The sequence below is a fragment of the Moschus berezovskii genome, chromosome 8 (genome assembly GCF_049115385.1).
Source record: "Moschus berezovskii isolate FMDL1 chromosome 8, NW_MosBer_1.0, whole genome shotgun sequence".
In the NCBI taxonomy this organism is placed as follows: domain Eukaryota; kingdom Metazoa; phylum Chordata; class Mammalia; order Artiodactyla; family Moschidae; genus Moschus; species Moschus berezovskii.
This window is the reverse complement of record NC_142467.1, coordinates 99,591,267-99,607,022: the sequence shown is the minus strand read 5'-3', so window position 1 is coordinate 99,607,022 and position 15,756 is coordinate 99,591,267. Positions and strand designations below refer to the sequence as shown.

At 43.5% G+C, this 15,756-nt stretch overlaps 1 protein-coding gene across 1 annotated transcript; it reads right to left on the bottom strand.

The window, feature by feature from the left end:
* Positions 1-10,201: 10,201 nt before the first annotated feature.
* LOC129558302 (olfactory receptor 7D2) lies at positions 10,202-11,180 on the bottom strand. The gene has a single exon (XM_055429342.2). The coding sequence runs from the start codon at positions 11,138-11,140 to the stop codon at positions 10,202-10,204; it is 939 nt and encodes a 312-aa protein (XP_055285317.2). The 5' UTR covers positions 11,141-11,180.
* Positions 11,181-15,756: the final 4,576 nt, after the last annotated feature.

Genomic DNA, 15,756 nt, shown 5'->3' with positions numbered 1-15,756 from the left:
GTAAGTTATGGAAATTGCCTTATGGAAAGAGGCAAGAATAATGTTCAAACAATGACAAAACAGGAATGTACCATATACTTGAAACTCATTCACTCAAGTCTTATGTCTTATCTATGAGTTTTCTTTAGTTGACCAATATCTCAATAATACCTTCCTTGTTTTGACCTCTACTCCTCGGAAAACCTCTTTAAAAATTGAATGTTCCAGGACTTCCCTGGGGGGGCCAGTGGTTTAGAATCTGCCTGCCAATCCAGGGGACATGGGCCCGATCCCTGGTCCAGGAGGGTTCCACATGCCATGGAGCAACTAGGTCCTTGAGCCACAACTACTGAAGCCCGTGCACACTAGAGCCCCTGCTCTGCAACAAGAGAAGTCACTGCAATGAGAAGTCTACACGCTGCAACTAGAGAGGAACTGCAGCCTGCTGCAACTACAGAACGCCTGCATGTGGCAGCAAAGACCCAGTGTAGCCAAGAATAAATTAAAAAATTGAATGTTCTAGGAATTCACTGGTGGTCCAGTGGTTAAGAGTCTCCCTTCCAATGTGGGGGATGCTGGTTCGATCCCAGGTTGGGGAACTAAGGTCCCACATGGCATGGAGCGTGGGCTATAGAGCCCACGTGCCACAACGCAACAGCCCGTGTGCCACAAGAGCCCGGGTGATCCAGTGTGCCACAACTAAGACCAAACACAGCCAATAAATAAATAAATATGTATTTAAAAACATGAACGTTCTACACCATGCTGGGCTTTCTTTCATCTTCCCTGACTCACGACTGTTCCTTTGCTCCCTAATTCCTGTGAAAGTACCAGCCTCATGACCATCTCCTTCCTGCCTTGCAGTTGTAGTCTCTTCAAGTCCCAGGGAAAGGTGGAGAGGAGATCATTGGGAGTTACAAAATTAAATGATATTTTAGTATCCTCATGCCGTTTGCTTGAAACAGGATCTTTAAGTAGACCATTCTCTGTCTCAAGTTTGACTTGGAAAAGGATAAGTGTGAAAAAGCTTTATAGATAATTCCTCCATTATCATATAGCTTCTCTATTACTATCCCAATTGATCCCTCGTTTGTTGTCATAATGATCAATGTAGCATAATACACCCTAATTCCAAAGGCAAAGTCAGAGCCCCCATCATAATTGTTCCCAGTAGGTTTGTGTTGTAGTTCTTTACATTTCTTCAGGTTGAGAGGACTATGCCTTTTCTGTTGCGTTGCCATTTCATAACCTAAGCACTTGTACTTGATATATAGTGTGTGTGTGTGCTTAGTAGCTTCAGTCATGCCTGACTCTTTTCAACCCTATGGACTGAAGCCCACCAGGCTCCTCTTCCATGGGATTCTCCAGGCAAGAATATTGGAGTGGATTGCCATGCCCTCCTTCAGGGGATCTTTCCAGCCCAGGTGTCAAATTCTGTCTGCACCTCCTGGATTGCAGGTGGATTCTTTCCCCACTGAGCCATCTGGGATATAATAGGTGCTCTATGAATATTTGTTGAATGAATAACAGAAATTGTCAGGGTAGAGTAGAGGCAATTCCCTATCATAAAATATATTGACTAAGAACAAAGAGACTATTTATCATGAACTTTTTTCAGTTGAAAATAAAGAGAATGAGAGCCTTCTGTCTTTTATTGCACTCCTTAAAAAAAAAAAGCTTTGGTTTCTCTCTGAATGTTGCACTTCAGCCACAGGAGGGAATTTCTAAACTGAGAACAATGGTCCTCACTTTTATAAGCATTTAAGCAAAGGTTCCTTCCTTTGAGCTGAAATGTGTCTTTATAACTTACATGGTTTTACTTCCCCTCTCTGAAGATCATTTCTCTTTGCCATGATTACTTTAGATGTTTGCAGACATTTAAATGATTCTCTGAGTCTCCTCATCTTTCATTGATTTCATGGTTTTTGAATGCCTGCTGTATGCCAGGCACTGGGTTAGAGCCAAGTGTGAAAGGTAAGAGACATGGGCTCTGCTATTCTGTAGCATGGAGTGTTACGGAAATGTTACTGCCTTTGACTCCCCTGAGGTCATTATTCTGATTAAGACTCTGATGATCCAGCCACTCAAAGAAAGTGATTAGTAGGAGTATTAACTGGTCAAATGTAAGGCACTTAGTTGAAAATCCAAGAAAGTTTGTGAAAGAAGATGAATGAGAAAAGGCAACTTTTGAAACAGTGAGATGCCATAAATACAGAAATATCAATGGGACATACTGGACAGTCATGAAACAGTTATTAGCCAACATGAGAATTTAGTTTGTAATATAGATATATTGGGCTTCCCTGGTGGTTCTGAGATTAAAGAATCTGCCTGCCAATGCAGGAGATCTGGGTTCGATCCGTGGACCTGGAAGATCCTCTGGAGAAGGACATGGCTATCAACTCCAGTATTCTTGCCCCCAAAATTCCAGGGACAGAGGAGCCTGGTGGGCTGCAGTCCATGGGGTCACAAAGAGTTTGACGTGACTGAGCAACTGAGCATGAGCAACACTATATGTGAGAGTCACACTTTTATTTACTGGAAAATAATGCTTTGATATTAGATACTCAACTACTCAATATCTTATAATTCCAGGAACATCCTGTACAATTTCATAGCTTTGGACCTTAGCCCCTCTCATTGGGAGTCCCCTCTCACCTGGAAAAGTCATGTCCCCACTTCCATACTCTGTCCTGAAATCTTCATTGGCATTGCCAGGCAGCAATGGGCATACTCTTTTTGGACCTTCTCTGTACCTTGTTGAAATTGGACCACACCTGAAGCAAGCTATCACATTGCATTGCATGCATGTGTTCATTTCTGGGTTTTTACTTCCTACCCAGAGAGCAATGCATTATAATTACCTCTTTATGTGCAGTACCCAGCTCAGTGTTAGGCATAGAGGAGAAACTCTGTAGATGTATGTCATTTTGAAGGAAAAATTGGTGGAAAATTATTCAGGTGGGTACAGAGTGGGCTTCTCTGGTGGCTCAGATGGCAGAGAATCCACCTGCTGTGCAAGAGACCTGGGTTCAATCCTGGTTTGGGAAGATCCCCTGGAGAAGGGAATGGCTACCCACCCCAGTATTCTTGCCTGGGGAATTCCATGGAAAGAGGAGCCTGGCAGTCTATGGTTCATGGGGTTGAAAGAGTTGAACACAACCAAAGGATTAACACATAGACACATAGAGTGTGTTATGAGGGGGTGGGCCAGAACTGAGGAACACTTAAAGGAGAGTTGACCTAGAAATAGAGGTAAGAGAACACAGAGTGTAGTGGGGCTTGGAGAGCCATGTCCAGCACCAGGGACTTTTCCTTGATTTTGGTGGGCTTTTCTTCCCCTGGTGGCTCAGTCAGGGAAAAAAAATCTGCCTGCAATGCAGGAGACCTGGGTTTGATCTCTTGGTGGGGAAGATCCCCTGGAGAAGGTAATGGGAACCCACTCCAGTATTCTTGCCTGGAGAATTGCATGGACAGAGGAGGCTGGCGGGCTACAGTCCATGCAGTCGCAAAGAGTCAGACACAGCTGAGTGACTAATACCTCTTCCATGTACATACCTACCTGTGTGCCAGGAAAATGTGCAAGGAAAAGATTTGACTCCTTCTTACCTCTTTACCACAGCTGTTTCTGAGCAACCTAAGGCATCACAGTGCAACTTCTAAAGGTCTGGGATCTATGATCTTTGCTTCTCTCAGTGGAGGATGAACAAGGACGGAGATCAGAGATGGGCAGCTGAGTCTGGGACTCAGGGCTAGACTGATACCTGGCGTGACACAGGGCGTTTCCTCCTGCTGTGGGATAGGTGAGCCAGAGGAGAAGAACACAGGAGGATTACGTGGGGCTGAATCCCCTCACTTCCTACTGAATGATTGGCTGCTTTTGTGGTCTGTTTCTGGAGAGTTCCCCCCTCGAGGGTCTGGGCAGTGACCTGCTCTGGCACATCCACCCACTGGGAGCAGAGCTGGAGCCACACGTGGGGTCTGCTATCTCCTCATCCCCAAGTCCTACAACCCCACACCTCAGCCCTCATTAGCCCCTTTTCTTCCTGAAGCAGTTTTTCTCCTCTCGAGTGTGGCCTCTAGGGTACCCAGCTTCCCTTAGGGAGCATCTTACTCCACCTCCAGTTCAATTACAAGTCTAAAGATTAAGAAACATCTCGGTTGAAGTCTTCTTCAAGATCCTGGGGACACCTGCGGACCATGCTTTGGGACAGATTTGAAAGCAGTAGAGGGACTTCCCTGGTGGTTCAGTGACTAAGACTCCATGCTCCCAGTGCGGGGGGACTGGGTTCAATCTCTGGTCAGGGAGCTAGAGCCCACATGCTGCCAACTGAGTTAACATAACCATCAGCCAAAAAGTAAAAAAAGGCAATGGACAGGAGGACAAGATTTCAAGAGTCACTGCAGTAACAGGACAATGACCTTGACCATTCCCAGGCCCAAACAGGCATGAGGCAACTAATACTATGTGTCTGGAGAGTAAGTCGGAAGTCAGGGGTAACTGAGTGATGGGGATGTCAGGACCTTCACAGAGCCCTGTGGTCTGTTTCGTAGTCGGCCTAGCAGATGCCTCTGGTTCATTTGACTTATAAACCCTTTTAAATCCCCTTCCTTTTTTTAAAACTTTTTATTTTATATTGGAGTATAGCCGATTAACAATGTGATACCTTCGGGCAGACAGTGAAGGGATTCAGCCATACTTATACACGTATCCATCCTTCTCCAAACTGCCCTCCCATCCAGGCTGCCACATGGCGCTGAGTAGAGTTCCCTGGAGCACCTTCCATTTTTGATAATGTGATAAACAACTCAGAGTAAGCCTCATGGCATTTCCTTGTGGTTATACAACCTGTTGAGGTTATCCAAGGAGACAAAGGATAAATGAACAGGTAAATAGAAAATGATGTATATAGATAATGATTTAGTTATATAAATATATAATGATGTATATGATTAAAATATTAATGAAGTAGGGCTATGGGTTAGAGTGAGCCTGAGGCTTCTCAGAGGAGGTGACATTTGGAGCTAAGATGGAAATATTCAGAAAAGACCTGGAGCCAGTCAAAAGGCAAGGGGGGAAAAGCATACTTGGCACTCTTGGGAGAGGAAAGCACATATGCAAAGGCCCTGAGACAGCAACTGGTTTGATATTTTTGTCACAGGCCAGTGTTTCAGAAGCCAACATAGAAAATATGGGCGATGGGTGTGGCCAAATGTTGGGACCCTGTTCATTCAGATCTTTATAGACCCATTTGAGGAGTTCGGATTTTAATCTTAGAGAGATGGGAAGACACTGCAATGCTTTGTAGCAAAAATGATGTGATGTGATGTCCTTTTTTGATTTCTAAATTTTCTCTGGCTGCTGTGTAGAGATTGGGCTGTAGTTGGGCCAGAATGGAATTAGGGAGACCAATGAAGAGACATGGAGACCATCTGGGGAAGCGATGGCAACAATTATCTTTACTCTTTAGGAGATTTTTATTCTGATCAGTCTGTCTGTCTTATTTATTTTCAATTAGTTTAATTCTCACCTGATCATCCCAAAGGGAACACAAAAAATTTTCCAAGATTATGAAATGCCTTGTTGTTTAATCACTCAGTCATGCCCAACTCTTTTGTGACTCCAGGGACTGTAGCATGTCAGGCTCTGCTGTCCTCCGTTATCTCACAGAGTTTGCTCAAATTCGTGTCCATTGAGTCAGTGACACTGTTCAGTGACTGTTGCCTTCTTCTCCTTTTGCCTTTAATTTTTTGCATCAGGGTCTGTTGCAATGAGTTGGCTCCTCACATCATCTGGCCAAAGTATTGGAGCTTCAGCTTCAGTAACAGAGGAGGAAATGGCAACCTACTCCAGTGTTCTTGTCTAGAGAACCTCATGGACAGTATGAAATGCCTAGGCCACAGGAAAATGCCAACCACCTACAGAAAAAGATGGAAGTGCCAACTGGCCAACCTGTCACCCCATAGTAACCTTTCTCTTCCTTCTAGGCCTGATATCAGATTTTCATGATGGGAAAGAATACACCTTTTTAATAAATTTATTTATTTGTTATTTTATTTTTGGCTGCACTGTGTCTCTGTTGCTGTGTGCGGACTTTCTCTAGTTGCAGCAAGCAGAGGCTACTCTCTAGGTGCAGTGTGCAGGCTTCTCATTTCAGTGGCTTCTCATAGATCACAGGCTCTATGACACACAGGCTTCAGTAGCTGCAGCACATGAGCTCAGTGGTTGTGGCTTTGGGGCTCAGTAGAACCTGTATGCAGGTCAGGAAGCAACAGTTAGAACTGGACATGGAACAACAGACTGGTTCCAAATAGGAAAAAGAGTACGTCAAGGCTGTATATTGTCACCCTGCTTATTTAACTTCTATGCAGAGTACATCATGAGGAACGCTGGGCTGGAAGAAGCACAAGCTGGAATCAAGATTGCCGGGAGAAATATCAATAACCTCAGATATGCAGATGACACCACCCTTATGGCAGAAAGCGAAGAGGAACTAAAGAGCCTCTTGATGAAAGTGAAAGAGGAGAGTGAAAAAGTTGGCTTGAAGCTCAACATTCAGAAAACTAAGATCATGGCATCTGGTCCCATCACTTCATGAGAAATAGATGGGGAAACAGTGGAAACAGTGTCAGACTTTATTTTTCTGGGCTCCAAAATCACTGCAGATGCTGATTGCAGCCATGAAATTAGAAGACGCTTACTCCTTGGAAGGAAAGTTATGACCAACCTAGATAGCATATTAAAAAGCAGAGACATTACTTTGCCAACCAAGGTCTGTCTAGTCACGGCTATGGTTTTTCCCGTGGTCATGTATGGATGTGAGAGTTGGACTGTGAAGAAAGCTGATTGCCGAAGAATTGATGCTTTTGAACTGTGGTGCTGGAGAAGACTCTTGAGAGTTCCTTGGACTGCAAGGAGATCCAATCAATCCATTCTAAAGGAGATCAATCCTGGGTGTTCATTGGAAGGACTGATGCTGAAGCTGAAACTCCAATACTTTGGCCACCTCATGTGACGAGTTGACTCACTGGAAAAGACTCTGATGCTGGGAGGGATTGGGGGCAGGAGGAGACGGGGACGACAGAGAATGAGATGGCTGGATGGCATCACCGACTCGATGGACATGGGTTTGAGTGAACTCCAGGAGTTGGTGACGGATAGGGAGGCCTGGCGTGCTGTGATTCATGGGGTCGCAAAGAGTCGGACACGACGGAGCGACTGAACTGAACTGAACTGAAGTGTGGTGCATGGGCTTAGTTGCCCCTTGGCATGTGGAATCTTCCTGGATCAAGGATTGAATGCGTGTCCCCTGAATTGGCAGGTGGATTTTTAACCATTGGATCACGAGGGAAGTCCACAATGCATCTTTAAAGAGGTCCATTGGATTTGTTTGGGTCTGAAGGTCCATGGGGTGAATGGGAAGGACCCTGGGAGCAATATTTCCTCATCATCAAGACAAACAGGACAGCTGGGACAGACAGATGCTAGGGTAACAATATGCAAGATTTCTGCTCCGAGGACTGCAGTTTGTGTTCTTTGTTTTGACAGGTGTCCAAGGAGTCTCCCCCAGAGTTCTGCTTTTCTCCCACACCTATTTGAGCTCCCATAGGCATCTCAGCTCTGAGCAGCAAACAGGTGCCTCTCAAGTGTCCTCTAAGTATTCCAAAAAGGTGGTGAAGGTGATAGTTAGAATGAAGACAAGGAGGACAGCAACTGCGTTATGAACCTTTGTGGAGGGCATCCTGTGTCCCAAATCTGAGCTTATATAGCTTGTTTCATTTCATCTGCATAATCACTCTCAAAATCTAGGTGCATGCTCTATTTTTATTATTGTTAAACTTTTTATTGGAGTATAGTTATTTACAATGTTATGTTAATTTCTGCTGTGCAGCAACGTGATTCAACTATACCTATACATATATCCACTCTTTTAGATTTCTTTCTCATTTAGGTCCACAGAGCATTGAGTAGAGTTCCCTGTGCTTTGCAGTAGGTTCTTTATTTTAAACAGAATATCAGTAATGTATATATATCAATACCAATCTCCCAGTTCATCCCACCCCTCTCCCCTTGATATCCATAAGTTTGTTCTCTATATCTGTGACTTTATCTCTGCTCTGAAAATAGCTTCATTTTTTTAAGATTCCATGTATAAGTGATATTATGATCCTGCTTTTCTGCTTTATTATTATTTTGTAGAAGAGAGAAGGAACTAAGAATTTTTATGTAATTTGTACCAATCATGAAGTAGAAAGGTGTGAAGCCAAGTTTAAATCAGGTCTTCTGACTCCCAACACAGGGCAACTGAATGATACTCTCCCTCTTTCAACTAGACATTTCACTTCCCTGGACACTTCAGGAAGAGATTGCCTGCTCAGTTTGCTTTCCCTTTGGGGGCTCCTGGGAGACTACAGTGGGGAGCTGTGAATGGCACCTGAGGAATTGCTGTGATCACTGGCAGAGAGCATGGGAAGGGTTGTTCAGTTGACAAAAATTGAGTTTATCATGGATGGGAAAATGTTTTTGTTTATTTTGTGTGCAAGAATGCTAGTCATTTTATAGCTGACAAAAGTTATAAATGTAGATATGTTTTGAAAAAGGTTTTAAAACTTATGTAGGTGGTAAACCCATGTTCATAGCAGCATTATTCAGAGTAGCCAAAAGATGGAAGGAACCCAACTGTCCATAAACATATGAATGGACAAAGAAAATGTGTAACATACATACAGTGGATATTCATTGGAAGGACCAATGCTGAAGCTGAAGCTTCAATACTTTGGCCACCAGATGCAAAGAGCCAACTCACTGGAAAAGACCCTGATGCTGGGAAAGGTTGAAGGCAGGAAGAGAAAAGGGCGACAGAGGATGAGATAGTTGGATGGCATCATTGACTCAATGGACATGAGTTTGAGCAAATTCTGGGAGACAGAGAAGGACAGGGAAGCCTGGCATGCTGCAGTCCAGGGAGTCACAAGGAGTCAGACATTACTGAGTAACTGAACAACAACAGCACACACACACACACAACTTTATTTTCTTGTTGAGATTCCATTTCACTTTCATAGTATTGAAACGGTTGTATTGTAGTGTCTGTGTCTTGCGTGTCATCTAGTTGGTACAACTGTTTGGTGTTTGTGTATATTCCGTTCTATGTGTGTGCATGTTTTATTGGCTGTTAGAGTCTCAACTGTCTCACCTTTAAAATGTCTCACATTCCTATTGAGAAGATTACAGAGATAACAGAGAGCAGTTAGCTTAGGCTTACATAAAATAAGCACTCAAACATCAACTATATTTTCATATGTATTCAATCATACTTTATCCAATTTGAAAAACACTGATGGTGGTACAAACGTATACACAACACAAATCCACAATCAAATGCATAGGAATAAAGTGAACAATCAGGAGTTTAAACATGCTATGCCAATATTGGAGATAACAAAGCTATCAAATTGAAGTTTTGAGCTCACCAGTGTGGAAGTAAGAAGACCAAAGACATAAGTTTTTTGGATAGCAGATGGGGCAGAAATTACTGGGAGATTGTTTGAATGTGGGTTAAAACCTAGAAGAGGGAATTCCCTGGTGGTCCAGTGGTTGGGACTCATCACTTTCACTGCCAAGGCTCAAGTTCAGTCTCTGGTCAGGGAACTAAGATCCTGCAAGCCATGAGACACAGCCAAAAAAATAAAACAAAATAAAAGCTAGGAGAGGAAAAAAAAAAAATCACAGATCTTACAGGATAGGGTGAAAAAACAAGAAGATTTGAGACATGCAAGAGTACTTCTTTCCTTTTTTGTTGGTTCTGCTGGGTCTGTTTTGCTGCATGTGAGCTTTTCTCTAGTTGCAGTAAGTGGAGGCTACTCTCTCGCTGCAGTGCTCAGGCTTCTTTTGTTTTGGAGCATCTGGTCTTGAAAGTAGTTATGATGCATGGGCTTAGTTGCCTCATGGCATGTGGGATCTTAGTTCCTGGGCCAGGAGTTAAACCCATGTCCCCTGCATTGGGAGGTGGATTCCTAACCCTGGCCCACCAGGGAAGTTCCAAGAGTAAAAATGTCATCACTGACTCAATGGACATGAGTTTGAGCAAACTCTGGGAGATAGTGAAGGGCAGGGAAGCCTGATATGCTGCAGTTCACGAGGTCGCAAAGAGTCGGTAGGACTTAACGACTGAACAATAACAACCCACAAAACCTCTTAGTCCTGAAGCCATTGGAATTTTCACAAACAGGAGGTTGTTCTGTTGAGGAGCCTTCTGAGGGCTCCTTTCACATCCTTGTTCCTCAGGCTGTAGATGAAGGGGTTCAACATGGGGGTCACCACGCTGTACATCACAGAGGCCACTGAGACTTTCTGGGGGGAGTGAGTCACTGCAGAAGTGAAATGGACCCCCACACCTGTCCCATAAAATAAAGAAACGACTGAGAGGTGAGACCCACAGGTGGAAAATGCTTTTTGCTTTCCCCCAGATGAGGACATCTTCCTTATGGATGAAGCAATTCGTGAGTAGGAGAAAAGAATCCCAACGAGGGGGAAAACACCCAGCACACCAGTCAAAAAATATATCAGCGTCCAGTTCAGGAAGGTATCAGAGCTGGCCAATTCAAGAATATGTGTCAGTTCACAGAAGAAATGTGGAATTTCAAGATCTCTACGGAAGGTCAGGTGCTTCATCAGACAAATGTGAAGGAGGGATGTCAGGACACCAACGAGCCAGGTAATGAAAACCAGCCAACCACAGAGGTGTGGGTTCATGATGACCATGTAGTGCAGGGGGTGACAGATGGCCACAAACCGGTCATAGGCCATGGCAGTCAGGAGCAGAGTGTCCAGGATAGGAAAAAGCATGGAAAAATACACCTGAGTGAGGCAGTCCATGTAGGAGATGGTTTTGTTCCCTGTGTGGATGCTCAGGAGCATCTTGGGGACTATGCTGGTGCTGAAACAGATGTCAACCAGGGACAGGTTTGAGAGGAAGAAGTACATGGGGGTGTGGAGGTGGGAGTTGAAAATGATGGCCAAGATGATGAGCAGGTTGCCAAGCACAGTGACCAAGTACATGGACAGGAACAGCCCAAATATTAGGGGCTGCAGTTCTGGGTCCTCAGAGAACCCAAGGAGGATAAACTCTGAAACTCCTGTTCTGTTTCCTGCTTCCATGTAGCCGATATATCTATGAAGGAAGAGACAAGAACAGCAGGAATTAGCAAACTGGCATCCTCCACATGTTAGAAATACTGACCATGCCTTTCACTCAAGTTTTAATATTTATGAAGTGTGCCATTTTGTCTAAGAATTGAAACTTTGTTCACTCAAAAGTGAAATCCTGTTTTTGTCTTATATCTTGTCCTAATTTCTTGTATTAAGTATCCGTTTTATGACCATAAAATGAAAATAGAATCCTATAAAATGGAGTCTGGCATTCCTGACCACTTATCTGAAGGATCTGTTTTATAACAACCCTGTCAGACGGTTATGGATCTTCACAATGGGGACAAATCAACATGACGGAAATAATGTTGCTTCTGTGGGATTGAAATCCTGCACATTTGGGATCCTGCCAAAAGTGCAGGACTCCAGTCTAAAGACTGGAGAGCATCAGGGCTTCCCTGTGGCTCAGTGGTAAAGAATCCTCCTGCCAACACAGGAGACATGGTTTGATTCCTGGTCTGGGAAGATCCCACATGCCGCAGAGCAACTAAGCTCCAGCACCACAACTACTGAGCCTGTGCTCTAGAGCCCAGGAGCTGCAACTACTGAAGCTTGGGTATCCTAGAGCTCATGCTCTGCAACAAAAGAAGCCATTGCAAAGAGAAGCCCATGCACTGCAACTAGAAAGTAGCCCCAGCTCACCATAACTAGAGAAAAGCCCGCACATAGCAACAAAGACCCAGCACAACCAGAAATTTAAAAAGGAAATAAAACATATAAAGACTAGGGAACATCAGACAAATTCAAGTCGAAGGACGTTTTACACCATGTCTGACCTGCCCCTTTCAAAAATGTAAATGCCAACCAATTCAAATAAATTCTAGCAATTGTTCTGGATTAAAGGAGATTAAAGAGACTTGTCAGCAGAATGTAAGCTTAGATGTTCTTTTGCTGTAGATGAAATTATCAGGATAACTGTCGACATAGACACGAGTTCTGTAAATTTAATAATAGTATATAAATGTTAATTTCATTATTTTGATAATTGGACTATGGCTTTGTGAGGCAATGCCCTTGTATCTAGTGAATTTTGAAGACTTAGAGATAAAGAGATCCCATATGTACAGTTCTATTTTCTCTTAAATGGTTCTGAAAAATTTCACCAAGAGACACAGGCACACACACACACACACATACAAAAGGAAGAACGAAAGTGGATTAAAAAAAGTAAAGATGGTAAAGTGTTAAATTTGGGGAGATCCAATAGAAGATATACATAGGAACTATTTGTTCTTTTAACTTCTCTGTAAATCTGAAATGAGGTTAATATCAAAAGTTAAAAAATATCCCCTTCACATTATGCCCAGTAGTACAGGGCAGAAAAACAAGAAGAAAACCCTTTGTGAGATGCTGTCAGAAAAGAGTTAGACCTCCTGGTAGCTCAGATGGTAAAGAATCTTCCTGCAACGCAGGACACTAGGGTTCGATCCCTGGGTGGGGAAGATCCCCTCGAGAAGGGAATGGAATGGTAACCCACTCCAGTATTCCTGCCTGGAGAATTCCATGGACGGAGGAGCCTGTCAGGCTACAGTCCAAAGGGTTGCAAATAGTCAGACACAACTGAGTGACCAACACTTTCACTTTTCAAAGAACGCTGCAGCTGGGGTCACCACTCACAGATTTTGGAGCCCAGAGTCACACTCTCCTAGAAGCCTCAGCCTGAGGAACTTAGTCTAAAATGGTCCCTGATGAACAGTAGCCTAGGTTCCAAGCAGAAGCAAACACATCTGCTCTGGAAGGTAGAGCTTTCATCCCACGATCTCCTCAATGTCCAGAAGGGAGACTGGTCTGCAGTTTTTCTTTCTCTTAACACTCTTTTCAGGTTTTCCTGTACACATTGCTCCTCCCAATCTCCCAGTCTTATTTAGCATCATACCAGCCTTTCACTCTTGAAGCTCCCACATGTTTGCCTTTAGGAGTCCTAAAAGTGCTAGGATTCTTCCCCCAGCCATGTTTGTGGAAGTCCTGTCCTCTCTGCTGAGATCCTCCTCCCTGCTTTGGTCATCTTGTGATGACTCCTGTCCTCATCTCTCAGATGAACCCTCCCTGCCCACCAACTGCAGTCTCACTAGTCCATGCCTTTAGAACCCTCTCTATTTTTCTCCATTAAACAAATCATGGTTGTGTTTTTGCATTTACTTATGGAATTAATTGAGCTGTCCCTGTAATTACTGAATCATAAACCACACAAGTTCAGATCACACGTTACTCACCTTTGTATCCCTGGAGCTGTGTTATCAAAGCATATGGAAAGCTGAATGAAGGTTGAAAACAAATATCATCATATGTAACAGAAACGGGAAATCTACAAGTTAACCTCACATTGACTATAGATGCACCAAGGTGAAAAAGGAGTAGTAGGAAGTTATCTGATAAAAACCACCACAATATTGTAAAGTAATTATCCTCCAATTAAAATAAATACATTAAAAATTAATCTGAAAAAATCCAACAGCCCATTATGAATTAATATCCATCTGATGAGTGCAAAAAATATTTAATATTAGTAAGTCAGATAACAACGTATTTATGTCAATAGATTAACGCACAAAATAAAGATAAGTTTCAAACCAAGTTTCATTTAACAAAATTTGAGTCATTGATGGGAAGGGAACAGAGCAAAGCTTTAGTCACCTAAGAACAGAAGAGTACTGCCCACAGATGATAAAGTACAGCTATGCTGACTGAGTGTGAAAGAAAGTGAAAGTGTTAGTCGCTCAGTCATGTCTGACTCTTTGCAACCCCATGGACATAGCCCGCCAAACTCCTCTGTCCTTGGAATTCTCCAGGCAGGAATACTGGAGTGGGTTGCCATCCCTTCTCCAGAGGATCTTCCTGACCCAGTGATTGAAACTGGGTCTCCAGTGTTGCAGGCAGATTCTTTACTGTTTGAGCCACCACGGAATTCTGAGAGTCATCATTAAAACTTAAAAATCCAAAACCAACCAATAAAATGCAGGAAGGGGAAATTGTGCCAACTGTTATAACTATTTAACATTGTTTCTATTAATTCAAAAGAAGCACCATAAAAAAGTAAATGAGATATAATATTAAGAAATCAAAACAAAATTGGTCACTATCAGTTGCTGATATGATTGCCAACTTGAGACACCAAAGAAGATCAATTTAAATAGAATCTGAACTAATCAGTGTCATCAGCTTTCTTGGATTTGCAAATAATCATTACAAAAGATAAGAGAAAAAGAGGGACTGTTCATAATTGCAGTGACATAGAGGCACACCTGGCACAGAAAGGGGATTTGATACATGTTTGTTGAACCGAAGAGTGTATGCTGCTGTTGCTGTTTAGTCGCTCAGTCACTCTTTGTGACCCTGGACAGTAACCCGCCAGGCTCCTCTGCCCATGGGATTTCCCAGGCAAGAATACTGGAGTGGGTTACCATTCCCTTCTTCAGGGGATCTTCACAAACCAGGGATTGAATGCAGGTCTCCTGTGTCTCCTGCATTAGGATTCTTTACCACTGAGCTACCTGGGAAGCCCTAAAGAGTGTACACAACCTTGTAGAAAGCAAGTGACCATGGGGGTGGGGTAGAGAAGCATATATTTGCTGAAGCAGAGATTCTTCAATGAGAGCCTGCATCAGAATCACTGGAGGGCTTGTTAAAATGGACTGTGAGTTCCTGTCATTATGATTGAGCAGGGTCTAAGAATCTACCCTTCTGTCGTATTCCTGGGGATATTTTGCTCCTCCAGGAGTCCCACTTTCAGGACTACTGAGTGAAAGTCACAACCCCATGGACTATACAGTCATGGAATTCTCCAGGCCAGAATACTGGAGTGGGTAGCCTTTCCCTTCTCCAGGGGATCTTTGTAACCCAGGGATCAAACCAAGGTCTACCGCGTTGTGGGTGGATTCTTTACCAGCTAAACCACAACGGCTTCCCTGGTGGCTCAGACAGTAAAGTGTCTGCCTGCAATGCGGGAGACCTGGGTTCGATCCCTGGGTCAAGAAGATTCCCTGGAGAAGGAAATGGCAACCCACTCCAGTACTCTTGCCTGGAAAATTCCATGGATGGAGGAGCCGGGTGGGCTACAGTCCATGGGGTTGCAAAGAGTCGGACACGACTGAGTGACTTCATTTCACTTTAAGCCACAAGGGAAGCCCAGGAATACTGGAATGGGTATCCTTTCCCTTCTTCAGAGGATCTTCCCGACCCAGGGATCAAACCAGGGTCTTCTGCATTGCAGGCAGAGTCTTTACCAACTGAGTTATCAGGGAAGCCCGAGAGCTACTGCACTAGAGAAGAATAAGAAAGGTATTAGCAGGTGGATTGAAAACACTTATTACATCTGAGAGAGTGGCAATTCTTGATACTGAGAAAATTACTAGTTTCTAGAGGAGATGAGGCAGACAGAAAACAACTGTAATGGAATAAAAAAAGACATAAATAGCCAGGAAAATAAATTATAGAAATTTAACAGGAAACCATCTTGGGTTATTATCTATTTTGTTACCTCCTTCTGGGAACCACCACTGTTTTGATTCTCCTTTTTATACACAGCACTCACTCATACAGTGTGATCCCCTTGGCTGGGATTGCTC

Excerpts from the sequence above, each read along its gene's own strand:
- LOC129558302 (XM_055429342.2), bottom strand. The coding sequence starts at position 11,140 with ATGGAAGCAGGAAACAGAACAGGAGTTTCAGAGTTTATCCTCCTTGGG.